This window comes from Hyalella azteca, unplaced genomic scaffold (genome assembly GCF_000764305.2).
Source record: "Hyalella azteca isolate HAZT.00-mixed unplaced genomic scaffold, Hazt_2.0.2 contig6181, whole genome shotgun sequence".
NCBI lineage: Eukaryota > Metazoa > Arthropoda > Malacostraca > Amphipoda > Hyalellidae > Hyalella > Hyalella azteca.
The window spans coordinates 65,347-92,339 of record NW_025936349.1 but is presented as its reverse complement, the minus strand read 5'-3'; the positions used below and the strand labels follow the sequence as shown (position 1 = coordinate 92,339).

At 37.9% G+C, this 26,993-nt stretch overlaps 1 protein-coding gene across 1 annotated transcript; it reads right to left on the bottom strand.

Annotated features, from left to right (window-relative positions):
• Positions 1-402: 402 nt before the first annotated feature.
• LOC108670315 (sodium/calcium exchanger 3) lies at positions 403-20,505 on the bottom strand. Its single transcript, XM_047880773.1, has 18 exons — positions 20,416-20,505; positions 19,911-20,157; positions 15,945-16,083; positions 15,578-15,711; positions 14,894-15,113; positions 14,255-14,387; positions 13,695-13,803; positions 12,445-12,666; positions 9,596-9,720; positions 9,014-9,107; positions 8,583-8,730; positions 7,504-7,697; positions 6,715-6,859; positions 5,991-6,169; positions 4,381-4,531; positions 2,715-2,893; positions 1,712-1,809; positions 403-809 (listed from the first exon to the last, which is right to left on the bottom strand). The coding sequence occupies exons 1-18, from the start codon at positions 20,493-20,495 to the stop codon at positions 677-679; spliced, it is 2,730 nt and encodes a 909-aa protein (XP_047736729.1). The 5' UTR covers positions 20,496-20,505; the 3' UTR covers positions 403-676.
• Between the last annotated feature and the right edge of the window lie 6,488 nt (positions 20,506-26,993).

Below are 26,993 nucleotides of genomic sequence, written 5' to 3'. Positions count from 1 at the left end.
GTGCGTCACAAAGCTCTTGGACTAACATAATTACTCCGAGAGCGGAACACCTACACCATCTAAGATCCCTACCAACTAAGCGTCCTAAAATACCATCTAAGGTCCCTACCATCTTAGATTCTTAAAATGCCATCTAAGGTCCCTACCATCTAAGGTCCCTACCATCTAATGTCCCTACCATCTAAGATTCCTAAAATACCATCTGAGGTCCCTACCATTTAAGATTCCTAAAATACCATCTAAGGTCCCTACCATCTAAGATTCTTAAAATACCATCTGAGGTTCCTACCATCTAAGATTCCTAAAATACTATCTAAGGTTCCTACCATCTAAGATTCCTAAAATACCATCTAAGGTTATTACCATCTAAGATTCCTAAAATACTATCTAAGGTTCCTACCATCTAAGATTCCTAAAATACTATCTATGGTTCCTACCATCTAAGATTCCTAAAATACCATCTAAGATTCCTAAAATACTATCTAAGGTCCCTACTATTTAAGATTCCTAAAATACCATCTAAGGTCCCTACCATCTTAGATTCTTAAAATACCATCTGAGGTCCCTACCATTTAAGATTCCTAAAATACCATCTGAGGTTCCTACCATCTAAGATTCCTAAAATACCATCTAAGGTCCCTACCATCTAAGATTCCTAAAATACCATCGAAGATTCCTAAAAGTATCCGTATGTCTGCAGAGATGCCAGAAACACGTAGATGAGCCACAGAGCGATCATCAGGAAGCCAGTCATGTACTTAGGAAAAGCAGGGCCTCCGAGTTCTGCTTTACCGAAGTAAGGGATCGTCCTGGAAATGAGAATATCATTATTAAACCAGCAAACCCAATTAAAGTTTTTAATAATGTTTTCACGGTGGAATGCGAGGCAATACTTAATTTAATTTCACCGTTAGCAATAAGATTCATTTGCAAATAAAAGTTTGTTAGGCTGATATTCAGAAATAAGTTTACTGTTCAAGAATTATTATGCACATATGAATACAAATTCCAACGCTCATGGACAATGCTTACTCTGGAATTTGCCTCAAACTAGAATAAATATATAACTTTAGGGTATAATTTTAGATCTAAAAAATTAACTTTTGACCATGAGGTTAACGGGAAAGATTGTATACTTATTGTATTGTTAATTGTGAACCCAATCCCTGATAGACGTTGACGCAAATTTTTAAACCTACGACATGCGATTTACGAGTATATTTCTTACTAGTGTCCGGGAGCGAAGCCGTGGGAAACAAAATTGACTCGTAAACAGGCCCTGGGCCTAACGCCAACCATCAGCATGCAATATCTACACTTGCCTCAGACCAATGAGCTGTGGGTAACTCCGGCTAACAGTAAATCCGCTTTGCACAACACAGCCACTGCTTCACAGCGCCGGAGCGCAACAGGCCGGAGCGCGACAGGCCCTACCGCAACAGGCGGCGCAGGTTGGGTTAGGTTACGTTAGGAGTAGCTGTTGCGGTAGGGCCTGTTGCGCCCCGGCCAGTTGTGCTCCGGCCTGTATGCGCTCCGGCCTGTGACTGAACTGCGCTGTTGCGGTGGGCGCTTTGTGTCAAAAGCCGTGAAGATGCCCGGCTGCGTTACGCTCGGAAAGGATATATGAATCGCACTGTGGACCTCTAGCTATCCACCCGGCCCTAGTGTCCTTCCTCAAAAGCTAATCGCCTCAAGGTTTACGGTTCTATACCTTCTGGCTATGATCAGGCCGAGGCACACGGCACTGAGGATCGTGAAGAGTCCTACGCTGAAGCCCAAGTTGCCAGATTCCACATAAAATGTCGATTTCTGAAACACAAACAGCTGTAATCAATATAAATTTATAAAATGAATGATCTGTGAAACCTATGGTGATACTAAAGTATAAATTTGCATTTATTCTCTTCTCAGTTTTAGATATAATGTTTAACATGCTCAAAGGAGAATGGGAACTTGCTTGAAAATCAATTTTCATGCCTGCATGACTGACTAATTTTCGAGTTTTGATGTGATAGCTCCGTCATGAACGATATCATTCCGATGCTAACATTGGTTATCAAGTGGAATGATTGCTTAAAAATTCGTAATCATTTTAATTCAACTGCTATCAAAATATTTGAAAAGAAATTGTCAGCTCACGGGTGTACCTTATCGTCCTTTGAAAAAACACGCTGAATTTGCTTGAATTCGATGGTCGTCATTGGAGGAATTCAATTTACTCTCGGGCACTCTTAGAGTACAATGCTTTATTTAATCAACGACGATCACTATACGTTCATCTAAGTATTCTGTATAATATCAATCGGCCTGTCATCGGTTGTCATCGGCCTGTCATCTCCTAGCTTGCAATGAAGGTCATTATCGATCCTAACATTGACTGAATGATAGAAAAGCAAATCAACACCCTTGCACTGAATGTCTTAACGCTTCTCACATTGACTGAACGGTCAACAGACAACTCTTAATCCCCTTAAACTAAATGCCCTAAGTTCCTAACGCTTCTCAAATTGACTGAACGGTCAACAGACAATTCTCAATCCCCTTGCACTGAATGCCCTAAGTTCCTAACGCTTCTCACATTGACTGAACGGTCAACAGACAACTCTCAATCCCCTTGCACTGAATGTCCCAAGTTCATAACGCTTCTCACATTGACTGAACGATCAACATACAACTCTCAATCCCCTTGCAGTGAATGTGCTAACGCTTCTCACATTGACTGAATGGTAGACGGCAGCAATGAGCCACGGCAGGCCGAGACCAAGGAAGACGTTGACGGAGTTGCTGCCGGTGACGTTGCCGATGGCGTTGTCCGCGTGCTTCTCCTGCACGGCCGCCGTCTTCGATGCGAAGGTGTCGGGCAGAGACGTGCCCAAAGCCACAAACACGATTGCTGAAAATTGGCAATGATAAAAATTAGTAGTCATGCCCACAACAGATAATAACATAGATATGAAGGATTGTCTCAATATGCTCTAAGTTGTGGCACGAATACGATGAATATATTCTTGTGCCAGTCTTTTCTTTGTTTTGCATATAAATCTACACGGAAAATAGATTATTGATATCGATATAGTGCAAGACTACATCTCACGGTGTAGCTGCGCAGTTCAGCAGGCATTTGTGTAAATCAGTGATCCGCTGATTTCTTGTGGACTGTGTCGAACTTAGTACTGGTTTTCCTTTTCTAACCGAACCGCATAGCAGAGTGGTTGACCCGTTCTGTCGTCAGGAATTTGTGTTTCCAGTGTTGAGTGACTGGTAAGGCTATGGGCCGAGTCTCTAAGCAGCCGGTGCCTCTAAGCAGCGAGTTTTGGAAATTCCGAGGAGGCATCCAAGTGATCGGAGTTACAGCATCGATCAGAGAGTTCGGAGGCCCAAGGAGGTGTCACAGCGGTCACGACCGTCAATTCGTAGAGTTAGGCTGTTTTTGTTTGGATGTGTGGGGCCTCTGAATCCTTGTCGTGGTGGTTCCTTGTTGGTTTGGGAGGGTTCTAACTTATCCATTTGCATTGTGGAGTAGGTAGGTTATATGGGTTCTGTTACATATTTAGGTTTCATTTAGTTTCACTGGGTTTTATAACCGCGTAAGAGCGTTAACTTGTGTAATAAAAATTCATGAGCCAGTCTTTAGAAAACCCTTTTTAGCGCATTTCTCATTTATGGATAAAATGCCCTATTGTGCTCGTCATATGTCCGTCCGTCTGTCTGTCCGTCCGTGACTTCACGTTTTCGTCGTCGAGAAAATGAGCTCTGACACTCACTGCAGTGAGTACTGAGTTATATTTTTTTGAATTTACCTAATTTTTAATGTTTTATCACTATCGAATCTGAAATAGACTGCGATAGACTGCAATAGCCGTTTTATGTTGATAGCTCTCTCGCAATAACGGTTGCACGGTTGCCGCTTGATGGAAGCACGGTAAAAACATGCGATTGGAAATCTGGGTGCAAATTTGAAATATAAATCCATTCTACTCTTGTAAGCTCATGTTGGTTATTGCTAACCGTCGATATTTGATGGGACTTAGTTCACCTGGAAGTTCATTAGAGGCCTAAAGTTTTACTTGAGCCAATAAAAAGCCTGTGATTCGTTTGTTCACATTATTTGCCTGTCCCGATCAAAATTGAGAGCCTGATGTTGATGATTAGACATTGGGTAAAATGGACTTAATTAGTATTCATTGATAGTCTGATTTTCAAGATTAGATAAAGATTCCTCAGCGATCACAATTAGACGAAACTTGTACGATGTTTAACATTGAGTAAATGAGGAGTCATATGTTAGCATGTGAATTAGAAAAGGTGAAATGCTCAGCTTTCTAAGAATTCATCTCTAATTAGAAAGATATGAAGAGAAATTCTAGACAGAAAGTTGACCTGTAACGGCGTCATGGAGTCCGACAAGACAGCCAAATATGGACGCCAAGTCGCCGATGATGGCCGACAGGACGCCGATGGCGGCAAGCGAGACGAAGAAACACAACCAACCGCCAAGGAAGCATGGCGGAGGGACCAGCGCGAATATTACCTGCAACACGTAATTTGTGTACTTCCTAATTAATTATTCTGTGCCGTGCGTTCATATGTTTGGCTATTTTACTATTCATCACTCTTAGGATCATTTAAATTTAGATGTGTTCTGGTTGTTTCGTCTTTCACCACGATGCGACTGTAAGAGCAGTACATGTTACATATTTAGTGATTTCGAAAGAGAGTTGAGGCGTTTCTGAATTTTGCTTAAAATATTTTTGAATTCCTAACATTATATGTTATTTTCTGTATCCGCCGTTTGCTTATACTAGTATGTTGGTTTCCCTGTTTCTGGGGAGTGAAAGGAATCGCTGCAGAATTAGGTGTTCTGTAACTGATTGTCTCCTATTTATTTATATTTTGAGGAGACGTGAGTATTAACGTATTCGTTTAACTCTCATAAAATGACCGTCATTTCCGGCTGTGTTGCACGAGTTATTGGTTTAAGCTGGAAAGTGTCATTAATTCATTCGTATTTGATCAAATCGAAAGAAGTCATTTAATTGACAATAATTATTGAGAATTGACAGTATGAATTTCGAAGATATTTAGCGACTTGTTTCTGAATCGGGTATTTATCTAATGACTGTTGTACATATACTCAATTATTTATCAAATCAAAATATAGTTCATTCATTATTTCATTACTTTTCCACTGTCTGAATGACCTTCAAATGTTTACATTTAATAGTTCCTTGATTAAGAGTTGACCAATTAATAACTGTTGTTGATTAGTCAGGCGATCTTAGGAAATCTTCCATTTTAACCCTGTCATATTTGACTAAACATTTCAGCGATGTACAATGCATGGTTGAATTAATATCAATTCAACCACGGTGCAATGAATCGTCGTTTAATTAGGGACTTGTTCAATAATCGTTGTAAATTCATATTTTCATCAACCAAACAAAATTTGTCGACTTGACACTTTTGCTGCAACCATGCGAATTTCCGAAGTGTGAAGAAGCGGTTGCGTCTGATTAGGTTAAATCATCTGTAACTGTTCTTCAGATCCATGTGACTATTTCTCATGGAGTTACGTCAAGGAAGCTGTTTATGTCCCGCCTCTACCAGCAACTCTGTTTACGCCCCGCCTCTACCAGCAGCTCTGTTTACGTCCCGCCTCTACCAGCAGCTCTGTTTACGTCCTGCCTCTACCAGCAACTCTGTTTACGTCCCGCCTCTACCAGCAACTCTGTTTACGTCCCGCCTCTACCAGCAACTCTGTTTACGTCCCGCCTCTACCAGCAACTCTGTTTACGTCCCGCCTCTACCAGCAACTCTGGTTGATCTTCTGAAGAACCGTTTCACTGCTACGGTGCACTCAGTAACAGAAGATATGCTTTCTCGTGTGTGGGACGAGTTTGGCTACCTTTAGATGTTTGCCGTGCAGCACAAAGGGGCATATGAAAAGTTAAGGATTACCTAACTACTGTACAAAGTATGACTTTCACCACCTTCCAGCCGAAAGTGAAGAAATGCAACACATAGTCCAATGTTGTGGTGTTCTCGTAGTCCCCGCCGTTTACGCTAAACGCGTCTCTGATCTGACTCATGTACGTCTCGTGGTGGACTTGAAAATCGTGCAGGTTGGCGTTGGTGAGGTTTCGTATCTTCGAAATGACAGTGTCGAAATCTGCCCGTATTGCGATTTCGATTAGAGAAGACATAAGGATTAACAGATATGCATTAGGGAAGAAATAAGATGTGAAAGATGAACTCTCAGACGAGTATCAAACTTGATACTCAACATGGTCGATTTAATTCATGACTTCATTGGTAAATGATCTTGCTACTAGTGTCACTACTTAATTAAGATTCATTGCTTGGCAATTTAACTGTGAAAATTTAACCTAAGCAATGCACCAAAACCCTACGTTACGGCTCTAAAGTGTACCTTGATATTTAAAGTTCTGACAGTGGCCATACTTTCAAAACTCGCTAAGTGAACGTAAGTACTTACGCTCTATTTACGCTCGTAAGTACTTACGCTCTATGATTGGTAGATTTTGCTTGAAAGGCCGTCAATGATTGGCTAATGAACTTACGATCTCTTAACTATTTTTGAAAGTATAGGCCCTGGATAACAAGACAACTTTTACGTATTTTTTAACTTTGATCTCATTTGGTAGATTCGATTCTGTAGACTGCCTGGTGCAGTAATAATGACCTAGCCCTCACCGTCATCACTGGTGATGGTAACCGCAGTTCGGTTGATGGGTCCCAATGTAGCTCCGCCCTCAGGGTCGTAAAGCTCAATTTCGAAATGCGCGTCTTTATTCTCGCTCATGTCGTCTATGATGGGGATCTCGATATTCAACTCCACCTGGTATCGGAAGGACATTGGCTAGGGATCCTGGACAGTGACTAGGTTGGGAGGAATTTCGGTCACAATAAGTCTTGACAACTAATTTTAAGGATCATAAATTAGCTGTGAATGGTTTGGGACGAAGGAACAACCTCCCAAAAATCGAAAGAGAGTAGCTCAAATCAGGAACTGGTCAATTGATGATAGGTGAAATAGTAATTAATAATTTAAAGCAAAAAAGAAAAGGCACAACATTCTCACCGCAAACTTCTAATGTTAGCTTCATCTGTTCAAAATTCGATAACGCATGTACTCGTATAGTTAAATGAGCGACTTAAATTCTAAACAGTAGAAGCGATTAAAATCATAATAACCAAAGGCAAAGTCTCCTAAAAACATATCGGCTAATAATTTCAAATGGATACAAATTATACGCGTTATTCTGGCAAGGTTTTCTTCTAAAATATGCAAAGCTTCCATGTAAGTATGCAAACATCTATGATCGGCATCAATCTAATATATTAATAGTAGAAATATTGGAGTAAGGGACTTCTGTCGACACTAAAAGTTAGAACCAGGAGCTAATTTGCTTAATGTGCGTACTTATGGAATTATTTAATAACATCGAAATCTACTGAAATTTTGTTAGAAAATGTTATTACCACTGTGTGTTTGAAAGTGAGCACTCCCTCGCCTCCTATGTAATCCTTTTTATTGAAGGCTGTGTGGTCGAGAGTGCGCCATTTGACAGAAACTTCTCCATCAGCGCCGTTCTTGCGCACCACGGGCACCAGGGTGGTGCCACAGCTTTCCTTTACCAGGACACCGCGGCGCTGGAACTGCAGAACTCCGGGCTCTGGATGGGTATGACGAAATCTCACTTCATTCGATACCCGTGGAGTACCATTAAAATACTTTTGCAACTATCCCATTCAAAATTTGGAGCAGCATTTGAGCCGTTTGGCACCGCTCATGGCAGACTTGATGCTTTGAGTGAGCTGTATGCTACAGACGTGTTAATTTTTGAGGCCTACGTACGTATTAAAAGACAGGCTCACATCAAGCTGCTAATAGGTCACTTCCGGAGCTGGCATCATGAATTATGCTTCAAGACTGCTGGTATGCAGCCGGCATTCATGATGCTGCTATAAACCTGCTTAATTGGCGTAGTCTCGTGCTTGGAGTTCGATTTGGGATGGTTCAATATTGTCTTTGACTGAATAAGAAAATCAGAATCAATTAGAAAACTAAATTCACATCAAAGATAAAAACATAAATTGACAAAATAAAAACAAATACACATAAGGATACAGGCCTATCTATTTACAATTTCAAGGGGATAGGAGCTGAAGGCCGCATTTAAACCAGGTTTCTGTTTAAAAATATACAGGGATTAACGTTTCGGAGTCTTTGACTGTTGTTGGCTTCTGATATGGAATTAATAAACGGCTACCTTCGACTCGAGTAAATGACTACCTTTTATTTTTTAGCAAGTTTTGTTATAATTGGGTTTCCGTCCAACAGTGGCGAAGTAGCTCCCGTACGAAAATTTACTAATTCATTTTGATGTTGTTTTTCCAAGCCACTTGAATAAAAACGATGATTCTTATTGTAATTCAAATTTCATTTGAATTGTGCAGTTGGTACTTTTGATTGACGAGATAAACTCGTATGGAATGCACGTACGATTTATTAGAAGTATCACCCTTCAGCTAACATTGAAGATTAATTATATAATCACCATCGTCACTGTGAATGACAATTTTCATGATGCTGATCTTGCCGAGCTGGACGCCTTCCCTGTCTTCGCGGTGGGGCAGCAGGGACAGGCGGAGGTAGAACTCCTCGTCAGGCTCCCATTGTTTATCATCCACGATCGCTACCTCCACCTAGTTATCATCAAGTAAGTTTCATTCCCCAACAACTACTGTCAAAAATTAAATCATATTTTTTTCAAATGGAATCGTTTTTACGTTTTCAATGCATGCAATATTGTTGATGAAATTGAGTGGGATTCAACAGCCTGCTATTAATAATTTTTACGGGAAGATAAAATATGGATGCCAGCCTATGCCACTTTTGAAAATCGAAATATTTAATTTTATATGAGAACCAGGATTTAACTATTTGAATTAACAGTATATAGAGTTATGTATTATGATATATACCTACCATTTTTGAGACTTCGCCAGGCTCAAACATGATCACTTGATTGACTCCTACGTATTCTTGACCTTCTTTAGCGGTGCCATCGATGGACTCGACTCTAAAAAAATAAAATTGATTTGATTCGATGAAAAAAAATTGCTTCAGTCGTTCAAGGAACATTGAACGTAGAAATAAATTTGAACTGTAGGTGAACACAACATGCAGGGAATCGCGAATAATATAGGATGTTGACTAGCTCAACCGCAAATAACTAGTCATTACAACCAAATTAAATTGTATAACGATACATAAAAATAGAAGGAGGGAAATAAGTAGTGGAGCAACATATTTCTGAAGGATAAGTTCCAGTGATATCTTCTTTAGGAGACATGGAGAGATTTAACAGTTTAAAAAATCATGTTTACGGAAATAAAAAGAAAAATTAATTGGAAACGGCATACATCGACGGCTACTAAACATTGCCAATACAAACTGGACACGGTCGAAACAATTGGTGGAGATTTGGTTCATGCATTTACATTATTTTTCTCAGATAAAAGCTATAATTTACTAAAAAAAACGTTCATGTTACCGCATAAATCTTACCTCACTTTGACTGTGTGGTCCATACTTCCCTTGCGGTTCACCTCAACCTCAAACTTGCCGATGTTTTCCACGATGGCGCAAGATGCAGCGTGGAAGTCGATAACGGCATTCACATCTTGCCTCACCTCATGTTGGGAATTGGAAGGACAATTCAAGTGTTGAAAATGACATGAGATGCAGTTAATGAAGTAGACTTCGGAATAACGAATTGCGAAGAGTCAACGCGGCATCCCCGCCCGCGTTATGTGTACAAGTCGTAAATTCGTCGTAAATTCAAACCATAAGACGACGTCCCATGCTGTAAAAATGTCCCAATTCTACACCGCTGCCTGCGTTTACTTACAATACCGAGGCTAGACTAATTGATATTGCTGAGCTAAACAAAATTTAATCAATGAGAGACGAAAATCTGATGTTAATATTTGTAAATATTCTTGTTGAGATTGATGTTCTAAGATGTTGATGTTCGATGTTGATGATGATGATGTTCGATGTTGATGACTAAGTCCTGCAGGTTGATGTTCAAAGTAACAAGGTAACTCTTCTGTTGGGGTTTCGATACGGCAAGAGAAAGTGGCATTATTCATCTGAATATCTGCATGCAAACTGCCATGAACGTCGACCAATGCGAGAATGATCTCATTCTGTTTAATTTCCGGTGTAAGATAAAAAATTCTAATAATTTTTTGGAAAATCGCGGAACATCCTGGCAGACTCTGTTGAAACTCTGTCATCCAAATAAAAGCAGGCGACAGGGCGTTACATCGATGCCTTTTTAATCGTGCAGATCATGCAGGTAATCAAGTGAACTGTCGATTCTATACTAATTGGACCCGATTCAGGGCGTTCATAGCGCTCAAGCTGGGATATTCAGAAACCTTCAGTTGGTTTATAGAGACCGATCGGTAAACCAATTGAGAGACTTTGAATCGTAAATATTTATACGTAAAGTTGTGCACCATAAATCCTGTGTCATATGTTCAATTACTACCATGTCGTAAGTCAGAAAATAAATAACGATGCGGTTCGCCCATATCCCAACCCTTTGACGGGGGATCCAGAGCTCGTGTCATGACCACCACAATAAAAATTCTGCATGTTTAAGAGGCTGGGGTAACGCAGGTCAGTATACATTGTCATCTGTGGGATTTCTTAAATAAGTCTGTGGGCTTTAACTCCACTCTTAGAAAAGATATATAAGTCTGAAATCTTAAATGCATTACTGCTATTTATTCTCAAATCGTGTACATTACCACAAATTATTTGAACTTTGTATTACAACTGTTATCATTAAGGGAAATTTTGCACCCCATGCTGGAGACGCTCTCGGATTTTACCATATTTTCGACATGTGCGAGGTTTATTACCATGTATCCTCAATTGATCGGTATAGCAGCAATTCTTGTAATAGATCCAATTTAAATCCTAGACTTCCACGCATAGGCTCTTTCTCATCAGTACGTTAACCTTCGTTTGACGTGAGCATATCGAGGATTGACTGTTCAAATTCAAGATCAGATGTACGGCTGGCATTGCAACGATTGAGGGGGTTGTATATAATCTCAAATAATTGAAATGAAATGGTCACGTCCTAAATTGAGCCAAGACGCTAACTCAATGAGACAAAAGAGTAATGCTCCTTTATAAGTTGACAATCAAACCAAATGTTAAAGAACATTGCAAAATGTAAAAAATATTTTGAAATACTTAAAATTTCGATCGCATACGATAGAATTTCAAGTAGTGCAACAGGAGCACTTTATGAATCGGGATTCTTGTGGTAGAATCCTTACTCATAGATCTTCCTTTCGAGCAGTGAAACATCCGTAGATTAACGCAAGATTTATTCATGCGTTATCTTACGTTGGAGGTGCAAGAATATGCCCCTGTGCCAAAAAAATCTGTAGTTCATTAGTGACGTCGGCCTTCTTCCTGTCCCTTCTTCCTCAGACCCCATCACTCTTTCCAAGTGCCTTTTTGTTGTCGGTGACCCATTAAGTTACAAAGAATGGCTTATATACGTAGTCACGAGGATTTCAACAAGAAAGGTTCAAAAGGAACTCCGTGATAAATGAGAAAAACAAGACAGAGCAACAACACACCAAACGAAAACCAGGAGCAGTACTTAGAAACTTTTTTCGCGCCATTATAATTCTAAGGTAAAGAGTAATTGATTGAGTATCTATGTGATAATAGAAAAAATATTTATTATTTTATTGTATAAGGTACAACGAAGTCAACATTAATCTATGAATAATCCTCGGTATGAATATCTTCAGAGGATATTTTTAAGATAAAACAAGCAAGCCGCATTGGGAGCATTGTTTTGGATAAAAACTTACATGATTATCTCGAAAACATGACATGAAAGCAGATGACAAATTTTACTCCGCCCATAAATTTTCGCACGTAACAGTTGCATGCAAATTCACTTAATTGCACGGAAAAAAGTAAGGGTAAGTTTGATTCACTCAATGAGTCTAGTTAGATTCGAAACTATGAATAAATAAAAATGAAAAATTGAATCAATAAAATGTTATGCTGAAATTGAGGCAAACAGTGGCAGAGGTCAGATTTAAGTTTAATCAGATACGATCAAGCTCAATCAATGGATTATGTGGATACATAACACCCAAGGTAATGATTTCAAACTGCAAAAAATAACACCATTAACGATGAGACTCGTGAAATCGCTTACAGCTCGTAAAAGTGAACAAAAAAATGCAAGGCTTTATACATCTTCAACTGCTCAAAATATCCGTAAACGGCATTCACTGACCCACAGTTTGTGTGCCACGTCTCAGAAACATTCCAAGTGCAATTCGAGAGAAAGTCGTTCACCAACTCACTGCAATTTGTTTTCGTCTTAGGATATCTTTCCTGGCTTTCTGTTCGATTTCCCTTGCGAGAGAAGCGGGTAACACCGACGTTATCGAAAGCAGTTGCCCGAGACCCAGGGCTTGTGTGGCGTCATCCGTGGAGCACGGTTCTTGTCCGCTGTTGTTGTTGTCGGGGATAACAAAGACTGGTAGCGTCGGCACCCGCCTTTGTTCTGAGCTCTGCGCGACTGACTGTCCAATCAAATTCGCCATTAACACAAGAAAGTCGGAGTGTTTTCAGCGTACAATAACTCGTACATGAACGAATCCATTCTATCTGTAATACGATTTTTTGACGGTAAACTGTCAAAACTTTTCTCAATCCCATTTCGCCTTAAAATTTGTGAATAGCTTTTCTGAATGCAATGCATTCACTCCGAGCTAAAATACCTTTATTCGTCGAAAGATAATATTCTTACTGTCATTTATGATCAAGCATGATTGATTAATCAATCGATGACATGATATGTGCAACACGAATTTCTTTTGAAAACTCTTAATTGAGGTGCATTGATTGCAACCAACTGGTATAGACTAAATTATTTCATACACATAGAATAAATTAAGTCATTCATGCATCGAAAATAAAAATCAACAAACACCATATGATCAGCAAAAAAATCTTACTCTATACACAAAATAGGTCAGTGGATTTGGAACCGTTCCGGGTCAGAAAGAAAATTACTGGATAAACACAGTACGTAAACCTTTTAATAAGCTCGATCAATCTCAACTGACAGAATTATGTAAATTAAATAATCTACGGAACGGATACAACAACAATAACACGAATAAATACATTTCGCCCAAAGCCTCGAAATATTCATTCATCGAAAAAATAACTAGAGATAATTTTCATTCATTTCAGCACCACAATGAAAATTTGATCGAAATTTTCATGGCGATGGTTTGTTATAATAACATTGTCCACACAATCAGCAAATTTTCATTTGCATCCATCACTCTCTTAGTCTTTACTATTTTCATACAGAACGCTTATTACGACACTTGATTATTTAAGAAATGCGATCTCCTATTATCGATCACCTTTTAAACTCGTAGCTAGTCTCCAACATTTTAAAATTTCGTTAAACACCATTGCTTATATTGATTATTTCGTTTATAGACATGATTATTTCGTTAATCATCGCTGTAAAAAATTTTCCTTCCAATAAATAAGACCACGTAAAAAGCTACCAACATTCAGTTAAGATATTCACCTTCGTGAGTCTGGCGGAGAGCTGTGGCTGCGTCTTCCGCCCGCCGGTCATTTTGCGGACGGCGCCCACGCGGTACCACAGCCGAGAGTGCGACTGAGACTGAACCAACCTGGGCGAATTATTTGATGGTTCATGAAAGTGGTTGCCAAAAATTTTCAACAATTTACTTACAATAAGGATGTTTTCTTTTCAAACGAAAGCCGCCATAAGTGAAACTATGATATTCCTGACTATATACTTCTCCAACCTGCGGCATTTATTCAAGGATACATGAATTTCAGACAAGAATTTTAGCTCACTTCGCTTTCGATGTGAATACATCAAGTTAAAAGACATACTTTTTAATTATTAAAATTCTAGAAAATGATTTAAAGTTTTTTAACTTGAGTAAATTAAGATGGCCTAGAACACTAAAAAGCACAAGTTACAACATAAAAAAATAGAAAAATTAGTAGAAAGACAAGTTTCGAGTGATGGACGTAGAAGGCCATCGAATGATTTTAAAGGCTTCTAAATGTTATAAAAATTAGAATAGGAATGCAAAAATTGAAGGTGCCGACTTAGAGGCCGCGAGCGCTGCGATGTCCTCGTCGGTGAGGCCAGGATATTTTTTGACCTCCTTGATGAAGCGCACCAGACCGTCGTGGTCCAGGTGGCCGTTATGGAAGTACTCGTCTTCACTCAACTTGTCATCTGCAACCGTTAATCGAATTGCCACTTAATACCAAAATAAGTACATTATTTTGAAAGAGCAAACATGCAATTATTAACTTTTATGTGTACATCAATGTATTTCAATACATATATTGATATATAGTATATTCGTGTTAACCATATACGTGCCTTGACGGATTCACTTCCTCTATTCCAACGCAACCCCCAAAAATTACCAGCAACCTAATAATGGACGTAGCGCCTCTTTCGTCTATTCCTGTCTTTCCAATTTCTCCTTTACTTTCTGTGCCCCCTTGCTTCTGTCACAAGGTTCTTGTTGCCTAAATGGGATGCTAGTTGTAACCACACTATCGCTACTGCAACTTCATGTTTCATGAATAAAATGCGATGTTGAATCACAGTGATAAGCTTACAGACATACGTTACAACGTTGAAGAATGTCGGTTTTTACGACAGCCAGGAATAAGTTATTTAATTACTAACGTTTCATAAGTTACATACGTCTTCTTGGATTGACATCACACCTGGCTCTAAGTCTCTCAATTCCTGCTTGCTGGTCCCAATCTTAGAAGGCGCGCCACAGAAGTTCTTCTCTGCCAACCATGCCAAGAAAACAAGCAAAGGGAAGAAAGAAAGCGTCACAAACGCCTCCCAGACCTCAACGACGTTAGGCGAGATCACGACAATAATTATCAGCAGCCACATGTAAGCTACCAGCGAGAACACGCTCGTGACGACGAACACCTGCCCAGAATGTGTTATGCTAATGAAATTCTGGACATCTCAATATTGACCATAATATTAATTTTATATAGCATTCGTTATGATTGCAGTTCTTCATTGATTTTTTGGCAGCTAAATGCTGGAGGTGCCTCGTACATATAGAGCATGAAGAGATAAGGACGTAGATTTTCACATCACATGGCTTTATCATCAATTATTCGCCTACGTAAACAGGAATAAACGAGGGTGTAAAAAAATGACGATTCATTTATGAAATCATCCTGCGCTCTGCAGTAGCTTGATGCGAGGCTAAATTCTACACGCGACGAGCAAATGAAAATTATCGAGAAATGGGAATCTCAGGTCACCAAATTAAGGAATATGTGAAGCTCATAGAACAAATTTGAGTCAATTCAACATATTTTCAGATGCAGGCCTAAAATTTAGAGATTAATCGCGAAAAAAATCGCGCAAATCCTTCGCACCTTGAAATCCTTGATCCGTCGAGTCTCGCCCTTGGGTACACACATGACGCAGATTGCTGTTATTCCAAAGAGATTGTAGGCCGCTGAACCTACGATGTTAGAAGGACCGAGTTCTCCAGCAGTGAACTTGTTGCCTGGGCATAGTATATTGAATTAATGTATTAAATTAGATTATAATATTATATCAAGTTGATGGAGACAATGTTGACATTGTAGAAAGCAGCACTCGTCATCGATATAAACTTAATTTCAAATTTATATTAAATTATGTAAACATAATTACACTCAACAATGCATTGAACGGCCTTTACTATTGAAATAAACAATTTCAAATTTAATTGCTTTAAGTAGTTATAATTGCACTCACCAACAACTTCAATGCAGGATAGAAAAATTTCAGGCGCCGATGAGCCGAGGGCCATGAGCGTCAAGTTGGCGACCGTGTCGCTCCACACTCTGACCTCGACGATGGCTGGTTCTTCTGCACCCGGCTGCGCCATGTATACCTGAGGGAGATGCTTTCAGGTTACGGGTTCAAAACGTGTGCGTTCTAGTGAATGCTGGTACACCGGCAATAAATCCGCAAGGTCATGACATAGAAGCTGAGGATTTTTCCAGGCAAAGTAAGTGTTCACTGTAAATTCAAGCGCTAACCAACGCTATAGGTTGGTACTGATTTATGCATGTTGAGATTACAATCTCGGGTCATAGTAGATGTGTGTAGAGTTTAAACTCTCCTTTTTATAAGGGTAAGAAGTAGCGCACGACATGCTTTACACCGACGAAATATCCAATCAGCTTCTGAATGTATTGGAGCCTAGCTTTAGAGGATATGTGGTATCCACTCATCGGATGATGGACACTTTTATTTTTCTTTGAATTTTGGCCAAATCGAATTTCTTTGGTCAAATCGAATTTTCGCGTGATGGTCTAGTCATGGTTGAACTATATACTAGTTCAACCATGGGTCTAGTCTTCTCAGAAGCGGAAATGACCTCGACAGAAATCGTTTTCGTGCCGAGCCGAGAACTCCGGCAACGAAATTTAGGTCACTGCTTAACGCTAGCTGTTTGAAATTGAAACACTTAACTATGTTTTAATTAGTTTTGTGCATTATTAATAGGGATCATTGCAACCAATTAAGCGGGTTCAACTTCAGGCTATTGATTTTTACTACTATTGCTAATGAGTTACCTTCATTATATGTCTACCGTGTTCTTTACTCATTTAGAAATGGTGCTTCAACACATTAATTCTCTCTTCTTGACATTTTTGTCTCTCGATTTACATGATTTTGATCGATTATATTGTATAGAGCCCGTTTGTTTCCTTCTTCCCGTGACTTCATTGATGCCCCCCATTTAATCTAAACCTTCTAGGTGGGCCGTGGGGAGCATTGCATTAGTTAACACATATTTCATCCATTTTCCATTGATCATCGATTCTCTGCTTTTTTTCTTACCACATTTAAACCAATGAAAAAGAGTAAAAAAAATTATGCTGCTGCATTTATCCAAACAAAAGCCAGGGTATCTACCATTATTATTATTATTTTTCTAAATAGAAGAGAAGAAAATTGTTCGGGATAGACCCTTTAATTTTTCAGTCGTCCTCGCTATCCCAATAACATTTAGATGATATTTTCGATGCATGTACGTGAGACGGATGACGGTGAGAGTGCGATGAGACTTGTTATGATGCTGCATCTCTGTGAATGTTTAAACGTAATGCTGCTCGTGCTACCTGTTACGCCTCAGAACGCAGGTGTATGGGTACCCACACAGTGAAAGCAGGTTACCAGCGTGCTGGTTACCTTCTTAGGCTGGCGCCTGAAATTGAAATAAATAGGCCTGGCGCTGGCCAATTCGTACAGGTTTTCTCTGTGAGCACTTACATTATTATCCTATGTTCATTCTTGTGGCAGATTGGAGCAGGTTGCCCGCGCGGGCAAACCTGCTTTCACTGAGTACGTACCCTTATGCTTTTCTCCAATCGCCTCATCTATTAGTAATAAAATATTTAGCCGGCACTGGGCCGCCTGGGTTTCTCGTTATGCCGCTTGCGTTTTTCGTTAGAAAGCTTCACTTGGCTTAACGCATCCATCAATTTATGTTCCTAACAAATATTTTAAAACACAAGTACCTCAATTTACGAACTTGAACATCAGTCTATTGACTGTATCCGTCTGTATGAATACGGTTAGGTCATCAAATGATAATCACTCATAGCATGTATCCTTACTTACGCACATGACGCTATAATTACTAGGCAAACCTAAATGTGATCATCATATTTTGTAAAAAGCTAATTGACTGATGTTTTAGAAAATTATGTCGAAATTTTAAAAATATGATTTATAAAAAATATGTTCTTTAATACATTTATTATATATTATATATAATATAATAATATATAATATTATTATTAACAGTAAGTTGATTCAAGGCAACTCAGGCGACAGAATAAAAAATACTTGTCTTAATAATTTTTCCTATATTAACGATTGACTCCTTCAATTTTTCGTTTGTAAAATGCGATGGTTTTAGAGTTTCATCAACAGCACTTCATAAGTGTGGTGAATTTGATTCACAACCTGTGATTACTTCATTTCTCAGTTGCAGTTGAGGACAACGTTTCAGCAGGTGTCAATGATAGCTGGGTGAAACGATTAAATTAATTTTAACTTGACGACAGAATTATGTATGTAAGATTAACTATTTTTAATTATTTTGAGGAAGAAGTATTTAATGTTACGTAAATGTTAGTTTCAAATGACATAAGGGAAATTAAATTATAACAATTAATTTTTTTGGAATGAGGTTTCGTTTGTCCGATATTTTTGAAATTCCGTATAAATAAAAATATTTCCCGAATATAAATTTGCATGTTTTGCTGGTAAATAATTTCAAAATTGGTTCTTTCTTCACGTATATGGACACTATTCCTGCCCGGATGCGATCAAACCTGGTCTATGAGTTCAGTTGTGCGCGCTGCTCATCTGCGTACGTTGGAATGACGTCGCGTAACTTCTACATCCGGGTTTCTCAACACCGTGGCAGGAGCTATCGTTCTAATTTGCCTCTCGCCAAGCCTCCTTATTCTTCCGTGCGCCTATATGCTGAACAGTGCGACGTGGCTGTATCTGAGAGTGATTTCAGGATACTCGGTTCCACTTCTGGCTGCTCGGATTTGAGAATATTGGAGTCTCTACATATCTTCAAACGAAAACCGTTTCTCGATAATGCGTTTAGTTCATATAATCTGGAAATAGTGAATCGCTAGGCTTTTATATTCTTTTCGTGAACCCTAGGACTATGTTGTTCCAATCGAGTCCTGTTTTTTTTCGATTTAATGTTAGGTCTTGTTTAGGTTTTATGTCTGTCTTAGAGTTTTGATATATTAATATGATTTTATTCATTTTTAGTTTTTCGAACTGATGATGGAGCTTTACTCCGAAACGTTTTCAATATCAATATGGTGAATTTGCTTGGTGTTTTCTTTGTTTTTATATCCCTTGTGAACTTGCGATATAAGCAGACTGATAATATAAATGGTATATTTGTGGAAGAATTTCATCAACTCGTTCTCCAGTTTGTTCAATTTCATTATCGTCGCTACCGCTTGACCAAAACGAACCGAAATGTAACGGCTTCAGAGTGTTATTATCAATAGCGTTTCACAAGTGCGGTGGACTTGATTGCTGTCTGCTATGGAAGAGGGAAGGCAAAATGAACAGCTTTTGGAGCTTCATCAACAGTAGTTCATAAGTGCGGTGAACTTGATCGGCAGCCAGCAATTCGTTCATGATCAGATTTGGACATTGCTCCAGGTTTCATAAATTAATACTAGATAGTTTGCATGGAAAATTAACAAAATTATCGACTATGTTATTCATTTCTTACTCATTATTCGTCATAAATGATCATAAGGTGTCAAATTACTACGGCCCATCAGGCTCGAATTTGCATCGAAGATCTCATCAAATATTTAGACGACAGCTTGTTTAAAAAAAGCTCGTAAAATATTTTACTCACGATATAGGGTGGCGTTCATGACTAAGTCTTTCATGCATATATAAATGGGCAACTAGCCTCAGTCGAAAGTTATGGTTTTCCATCATTCGTAAAAGTATTTTTCGTTCAGAGACAACTCAAAAGATTTGTCCAAATTTGTATTTTTTTTAACAGAAAAACGTGCTTTTATAGTCGACAGTGCGAGTAAAGCTAAGAAATTTGGTCGTATATTCTGACAGTGGGATCGTGAGCCTAAAAAGGATTAATTGGAAAACAAGGATTTGTGATTTTGAATTGAAACTTTTTCCTCAGTTTCCCACACAGAAAACATATGCAAAGCAAAAAGGCCTAGAAATACAAAACAAAAACTTGATTTTACAAATATTTTTCTTGTACATTAATGTACGCACTTTCTTAGTTTTGCTTGTAATTTTCTCGATGGCTCCCATGAAAATATCGGCGATGATAGACACGCCCAGGAAGCAGTAGAGCAGCCCGATGAAGTAGAGCGTCGCCCGCACCTCTTCGGGCCACGTGTACTCAGAGATGAAGGGTAGCAGCAACCCTCTGTAAATGATCATTTGACCTCGAACTAAAAACTGGTGCAGAGTTTTATTTGACCTCGAATCATTTTGAAACAGGTACAGTTTCGTGTGTTCATCAAATGATTAATCGATTATTTTCGCCAGATTTTGGCATTAATTTGTAGCACAAAACCAAACCAAGAATATAATCAAGGAATTATTTGGATGGCGTCATACCAGTTCTGACATTGGAAGTGCGAAAATATATCATTGAAATGAAGCAGTTATGAGGAAATCTCACTTGTCGGAACACCGGTACGAGTAGAGAGCGCTCTCGTTGATGAAGCGACCTCCATTTATCTGCGTAAACTCTACAGCCATCCAGCAGTTATGAGCTCAATTTTGTTGTTGAACCAACAATTTGCTTGAATTTTTCAATCAACAGAATAAGAGATATTAAAATTAATGTAAACCAAATCTTACAGCAAGTGAACAATTATTATAAACTAAAAATGTTTAATTACAGTATTTTGAAGATGCAAAAACAACAAATCATGCTAAAACTGAAATACAACAGCGCTTGCTTTATTTTTCTTCCCTTTAAAATTGCAGCTGTAATTATGTATAATCCTTTAAGGCCTATGTAAATGTGTCAAAAACTCCTTATCAATGACTTGCTCCTATAGGAAAAATAACAGTTATCGCTAATCAGCCTCAGTCATTTAACGTATCTCCAAACCAGCACCCAGCAATTATAAGTCAGTTCAACTAAACTTGATAGATTCATAGCTATTCTGGGTAGCGAGTTGGAAATGAATAATATTTGTGTGTATCCTTTTCAAGTACGGTTGTTAATGCCGAACAGACTGCAGTGTGAGGAACGAACTGACGTACATTGCAAATTCGTACACCATAACTCATAAATTTATTTACATGACTAAACGTTCAACAAAAAAATTAGGGAGGAAGTTCAATGTAGATACTCATATACCGGTATTGCCCTTCAGCCTTCAGATGATAGTGCTGACAGTGTTCACAATTGAAAGGGCACACAATTTAGAGTACACTCAGAAAATAATGCACGAATTTAATTGTATATTCACTTAATGTCGACACAGTTGATGCACCGAGTTACGGTGCTTGCAGTTGATGACCGTTGATGGTACACGAAGTTCATGGCGCTCTGTATGCATCAACACAGTTGATGCATAGAGGCATACACAGAAGATGACTTATAAAGATAATGATGTACACAATTCGTGATGCACACAAGTGACGGTGAAGATGATGTTGCACACTATCGGGTTCACGACGCTTGTTGGGATAAGAACATACGTGCCAGCTATAGCACCTGCACTTGCGCGAAAGTAAGGCAGTGTTCTGTAAATAATTCAGTCAGATCAAGACGGCAAGGCCTCATTAATAATAAAAGTACTTGAAGTTATTAAGAAGTTATGTATCCTCAGGTAGTGTCTAACCCTACATATTCATACATACTCATAACCTGCATACAAAATCTAATAACAAACTAAAATCATACGCGTGAAACAACAGGTCAAAATGCAATGGCACCGCTACAGTCACGTCACGTACGCTGCACACAATTCGTACGTACTGGAAGGCACTGGCCGCCAAGGCCGCGGCGATGGAGTGGATGCATTTGGGTTGCTTGGCAGTGAACCCGAACGTCACAGAGTAACCTACCAATAAGGACGAGGCAGCTCTGCAACACCATCAGCACCTCGCACGTGCCGGATAGTCATATCGAGCCCATTAACATATTATTTAAGAAACGTCAAATGTGTTAAGTGAAATAAATTACCGCAGTACCTAACCATTCATCAACTTCGCAGTATAGACCGAGTCGCGGACATGTCGGTAGAACCGATACTTCAATCGATTTAGAGGCGTTCAACTGACCAGTTGGGCAATTTTTTAGTCACGGGTTTGATCAGTTAATAATTCAAGGTTTCTCCATTGTTAAGAAGTTTACGTATTACTCATTCAATTGGGCTATAACAGATTATATTCTCAGGTGATCCGCGCATAACTCATTCCTCAATTTACTGCTATGTAATATAGAACACTGATCTTTACGGATAACTCATCACGAATTCGGAATATAGAACTGATCACGAATTAATAGGCACACCATCTTCTGTCTGTTGATAAGATTTTATTATATTGACATAAAAGTAAGTTTACTGCATCGATTCCTCGATAATGAGATAGCAATTAATAGGTAACCATATTTAATATACTGCAAAGTATGCGTCTTATGGTTTTTAAGTATATGTACAGCATTATTAACAAGCTCTCATCCGTCAATATTGCAAGTTCATAGATTTTTTATATCAGTTTAAGATTTACTATTGGCGGCAAATCGACAATTAAATAAATTCACATAGATTACAAATAAAATTTCTTCAAAACAATAATTATCAGTATTTATAGTTAAAGGATATGATCATATCGAAAGAATTCACTCATCATTGAATTAAAGTAACGAGTATTTATCGTTTGCTACTAGGATCAACAATCAAACATTATTATTTCGATATACCGAAAATTTGAAATGTGAAACATCCTAGAACGGAAAGAAAATTTTGAAATTCTTCATTGAACAACTGATTCATTCTTTAAAATTATATGAAAAATGGTGTCTGTTTGACAGTACTCACATATGGTCAACTTTAATGGCCTGACTAAATGAAGTTTACGGAAAATCTCCATACCAGTCCCTGACATGGGGGGACTGACATGGGGGGGAAAATTTGAGTCCCTACATTTATGTATGTATTATTGACTATTTTAAAAGTTAGCAATATATTGTTCAAATAAAAATATTTTATAATTATTTCCTCATGAAATAGTTCAAATATACATCGCATGAACCGTTAAAAAAATCGGTTATGAATTGGCCTCCAGACTTTTAGACTCACATTCTCATCAATCGAGGAATCTTCGAACTTTTCAACTTCATAATCATACCCTGAAATTTTCAACTTCTTCGGGCTTGATTTCAACTATGCGCCGGAGAGACCATTGTTAAATGGGTACCGTAGTTGGTTATCGCTCACTTAAATGCTGTCAGGACACAACAGTGTGATATTCGCGTCACCCTTTTGTCAAAAGACACTTTGCTACGCACTGCACCTGCAAAATGCTGTGAATGCTCTGCAAAATGCTGTGAATGTTCTGCGATGTTAAGAATCGGCGACGGGCCTACGGCCTACTAAACGCTAAAACCGCTATAAAAACACTTCTTATAGCTACAGCTGACGCCCGCGCAAGCACGGTAACAGCTAACTGGTTCGCGTTACACTCTTCGGATTTCGATGTAGGCACAACAAATGTAATCCGACATCTGAATTTTCTTTTCATATTTTTTAAATAGGTAACTATTTGAAATAGTTTTCAATCCCTACTTGTTCTCATATTAATGATGACGAGTGAGTTTACGTTTAAATATACAGCTTACTAGAACAGTTTATTTCGAGTCCTGAAATTTTTTTTATTTTCGATGCCAAAGAATATACAGATTGTAATTTGTTATCTTATTATACGTCTAACGCCTATAATATGCTTATATGTTTTCATCGTGAGTTATTCTTTCGGTTTTATGTATGCTATATACTAAAACTTGAGTATACGGAAATAATTTTGTCTATGGGAAAAGATGTTTATATCGCCGTATTACGGTGTTACGTTATTTTTGAGCCCAGAAGATTTCTGAGTCTGGCAAAATCGAAGCAGTCGGCTGACTTATGGTGCCCACCTACAGCGTACCTTCCGCGGGAGGGACTAGAGACGACGTTCCCTTTACTTTCTGAAGACCTCCTCGAACGACACTGAGCCCTAGGTCAAGAAATTTTAGGTAATGAACATTTGTTTCTAGGCACTCCACTTCAGTGTCCGCTAGCACTTGAAATTTACTCCATCTAATCACAGTTGCTGTGAATTAATTAATGACTTCTTAGTAACCACTCATGAAGCGCAATATTGACGACTTTTAAATGCGATGAAGGTTCTTTCTGCATTGATTCCGTTTCAGTGAAATGTTTAGGATTGTCATAGGGAACTCTTACTTGTTATTTTCTGGTAGTATTTTTTCTTACTTGTTATTTTTTCTTTTTTTTTTTTTTTGTTTCAATACATTTCGTAATTACATGCTACCGAATTCTGATGTCTATGCTCGTATGTTTTTTAGTAGTCTGGCTTCGTTTTACTCAATAATTTTTAGCTCATGCAAGAGTTCAATAAAAAATTCAGCATGTTGAAATTTTTCGAAATTTTACCTTAAAAATGTATCAGCCTATTAGTTTATCATGTAACTAAAAAAATTGTTTGGTTGTGCCTAGGATCCATAAATATCAATTTCCTAACAGTACACAATGGGTGAGAAAAATTTATAATTTCTCAAAGATTTATTTATAAGTACTTATTACACGAGTTCTCAAGTTAACAGGCTTCTAAGGTTTCAAATATAACTGGTAAGTTGTTGAATTCAATAACTTATCAACGGTTCAAAAATTAATTTAACTGGCAAGTATTCCACGTACAACATGAGTTAAAAACTACATCTGAATCCTGCAGGACGACATATTAAGAATAAATAATCAAGTTTTTTAATTCAAAATCAACTTGGCAAATGATTATCAATAAAAGGATTTTCTATTATTGGGTCTGCATTTATACGGCGTTGTTCTAAATTAAGATGAAAAATGGAACCCTGCGATACATCAAATAAAAAATAAAAATAAATCAATTGTGTGGTGAGTGTTGAACATTTCTTTCGTAGAGGATCGTTAAAAAAATTCAGGCAGGTTTTTGTCGAAAAAAAAAACTTTCGAAGTTAAACTTTCAAAAAATTAGACATCAGTCCTTATAACTCATGTGAAAGCGTTAGTGTCTAATTGTATAGGTTTAAAGCTAGTTTACCTTAGAATATCAACACTTAATTACCATTACTCCATCAACATTTTGCTTGATAATTAAAGATCGTGATGAGATTTACACTTACCGTAAAATCTTCATTCTTCAAATTATTCAAAAGACTTTTCGGGTTTGAAAAAACATTCGATAAAAGCAAGACGCATGCTAACTAAATTCGATGTGGCGTTAATGGATGCATCCAAAAAAATCTCAGTGTAAATTTTTCTTCGAAGAAAAAAAATTTTTTCAAAAAGAATTGTGGGAACATTGATACTAAAATAATACACACATACAATAATTGATGTAACTTTGATCGCATATTCGAATAAGATATCGGTGTTATCTGGGAGTGAACAAATAAAACTAGAGGAAGTGAATATTTAAAGATAAATAGAAAAGTTAGACAACTAATATAGAGGCCACAATCGAACTATTGAATGACAGGGCTAACGAAAATTAGAAATTTGCTCTAGGCGATGCGGACTGTAAGAGGTAAATAAAATATGAAAAAAAAATCTAAGTAAGTTAATATCTTAGCACCGACATATAGTGATCATTAAGGGCCAATGGAATGTTGTTGAATAATCTTACTTCCTGATGAACAGCGGCAATATTCTGAATAACACAAGTAATTGGCAATAATTCATCATACAGCAATCAATTTCAAGTCTGCGAATTTGCATGTTGTAAAAATTCTCCTTAAGCGTACATCTGGAATTAGTTAAGAAGTAAACTTATTAATTTGATAGCTGGAATTGAAAATAAGATAAGAACAGTTCAAATATTGTGACACTTAAAGAAGATTGGACATATTATTATTCAAAATAATCACGACCCCAACAGTAAATAATAATTTTGATCATTTCACAGCATGCCAGGTATACGTAATTCATTCATTCACTACCATACATTTTTTCATTAGTAACTCCGGACAGTATTTCTCCTTACGATTCATCCACGCAGATCTCGTTAATAAATTTCATTTCAACAAGCAAAAAAATTTTAAGCGGTAATAAATTGTATTAAAAATATAACTCGCTGTCATAAGCTTGAAAGTTGCACCATTCATACAGATAACATTCATAACCCTTGATAATCTCAAGAAATGGGCAGCGCTTATTCTGCAATATGCCAGACCATCCATACACGGACGCTGAATTAGCTGCTACCTAGTCTAATATTTGGCATAGAAGATACAAAATCTCCAGAGGTGCTCGCTGCACGTACAATAATGTGTACATATTTTGAAAAGACCATCACAAATACAAGCATTTGTGTGAACGATATCGAAATACAGTCAGCATTTTTCAAAGACTGAATTTATGCGTAAATTGTTTCGAGCTTGCAAACTCCTAAGATCGATTCGACGATACTAAATGTCCAAATCCAAAAATGCAGAAATTTCTTACAGTGCACATTATACTTAGAACGAAACGTTGTTTTGAAACCAAGTAACAATGATATGAATATTTTACCGCTGATTAAATCATTCAGCTGTTATATTATCAATGTGCTCCTGAATAGTGAATCAAATGTCCCATGAGACTCGGTCGCCTCGCCATCCAGTTATTTCAACACACAAAGTTTACAGTTCGTCAACACAAGTTGGAACTCGACAAATCTAATCGTGTTATTTATTAACAAGATTAGGTGTTCTGTAAACGGGAAACTCATCGTATTATTAAACAACATAATAAGGTGCATCGCTATAGGGAATCTAATTATATTATTTATTAACAGGATTTGGTGCTCGGCATTGGGGAATTTGATCGTATTATTGAGGCAGTTTTATCAACAACTGTAAGTTAAAACCTACTCAATAAATTTTCGATTTAGAACAGGAAAAGGTTAACAAGTCTAAGGCTTTAAAACATAAGAGAACTTAAATTTGTGCTTTCGGGACTAAAAACATGTAATTCCCACAATAGACTAAATGATATTCAC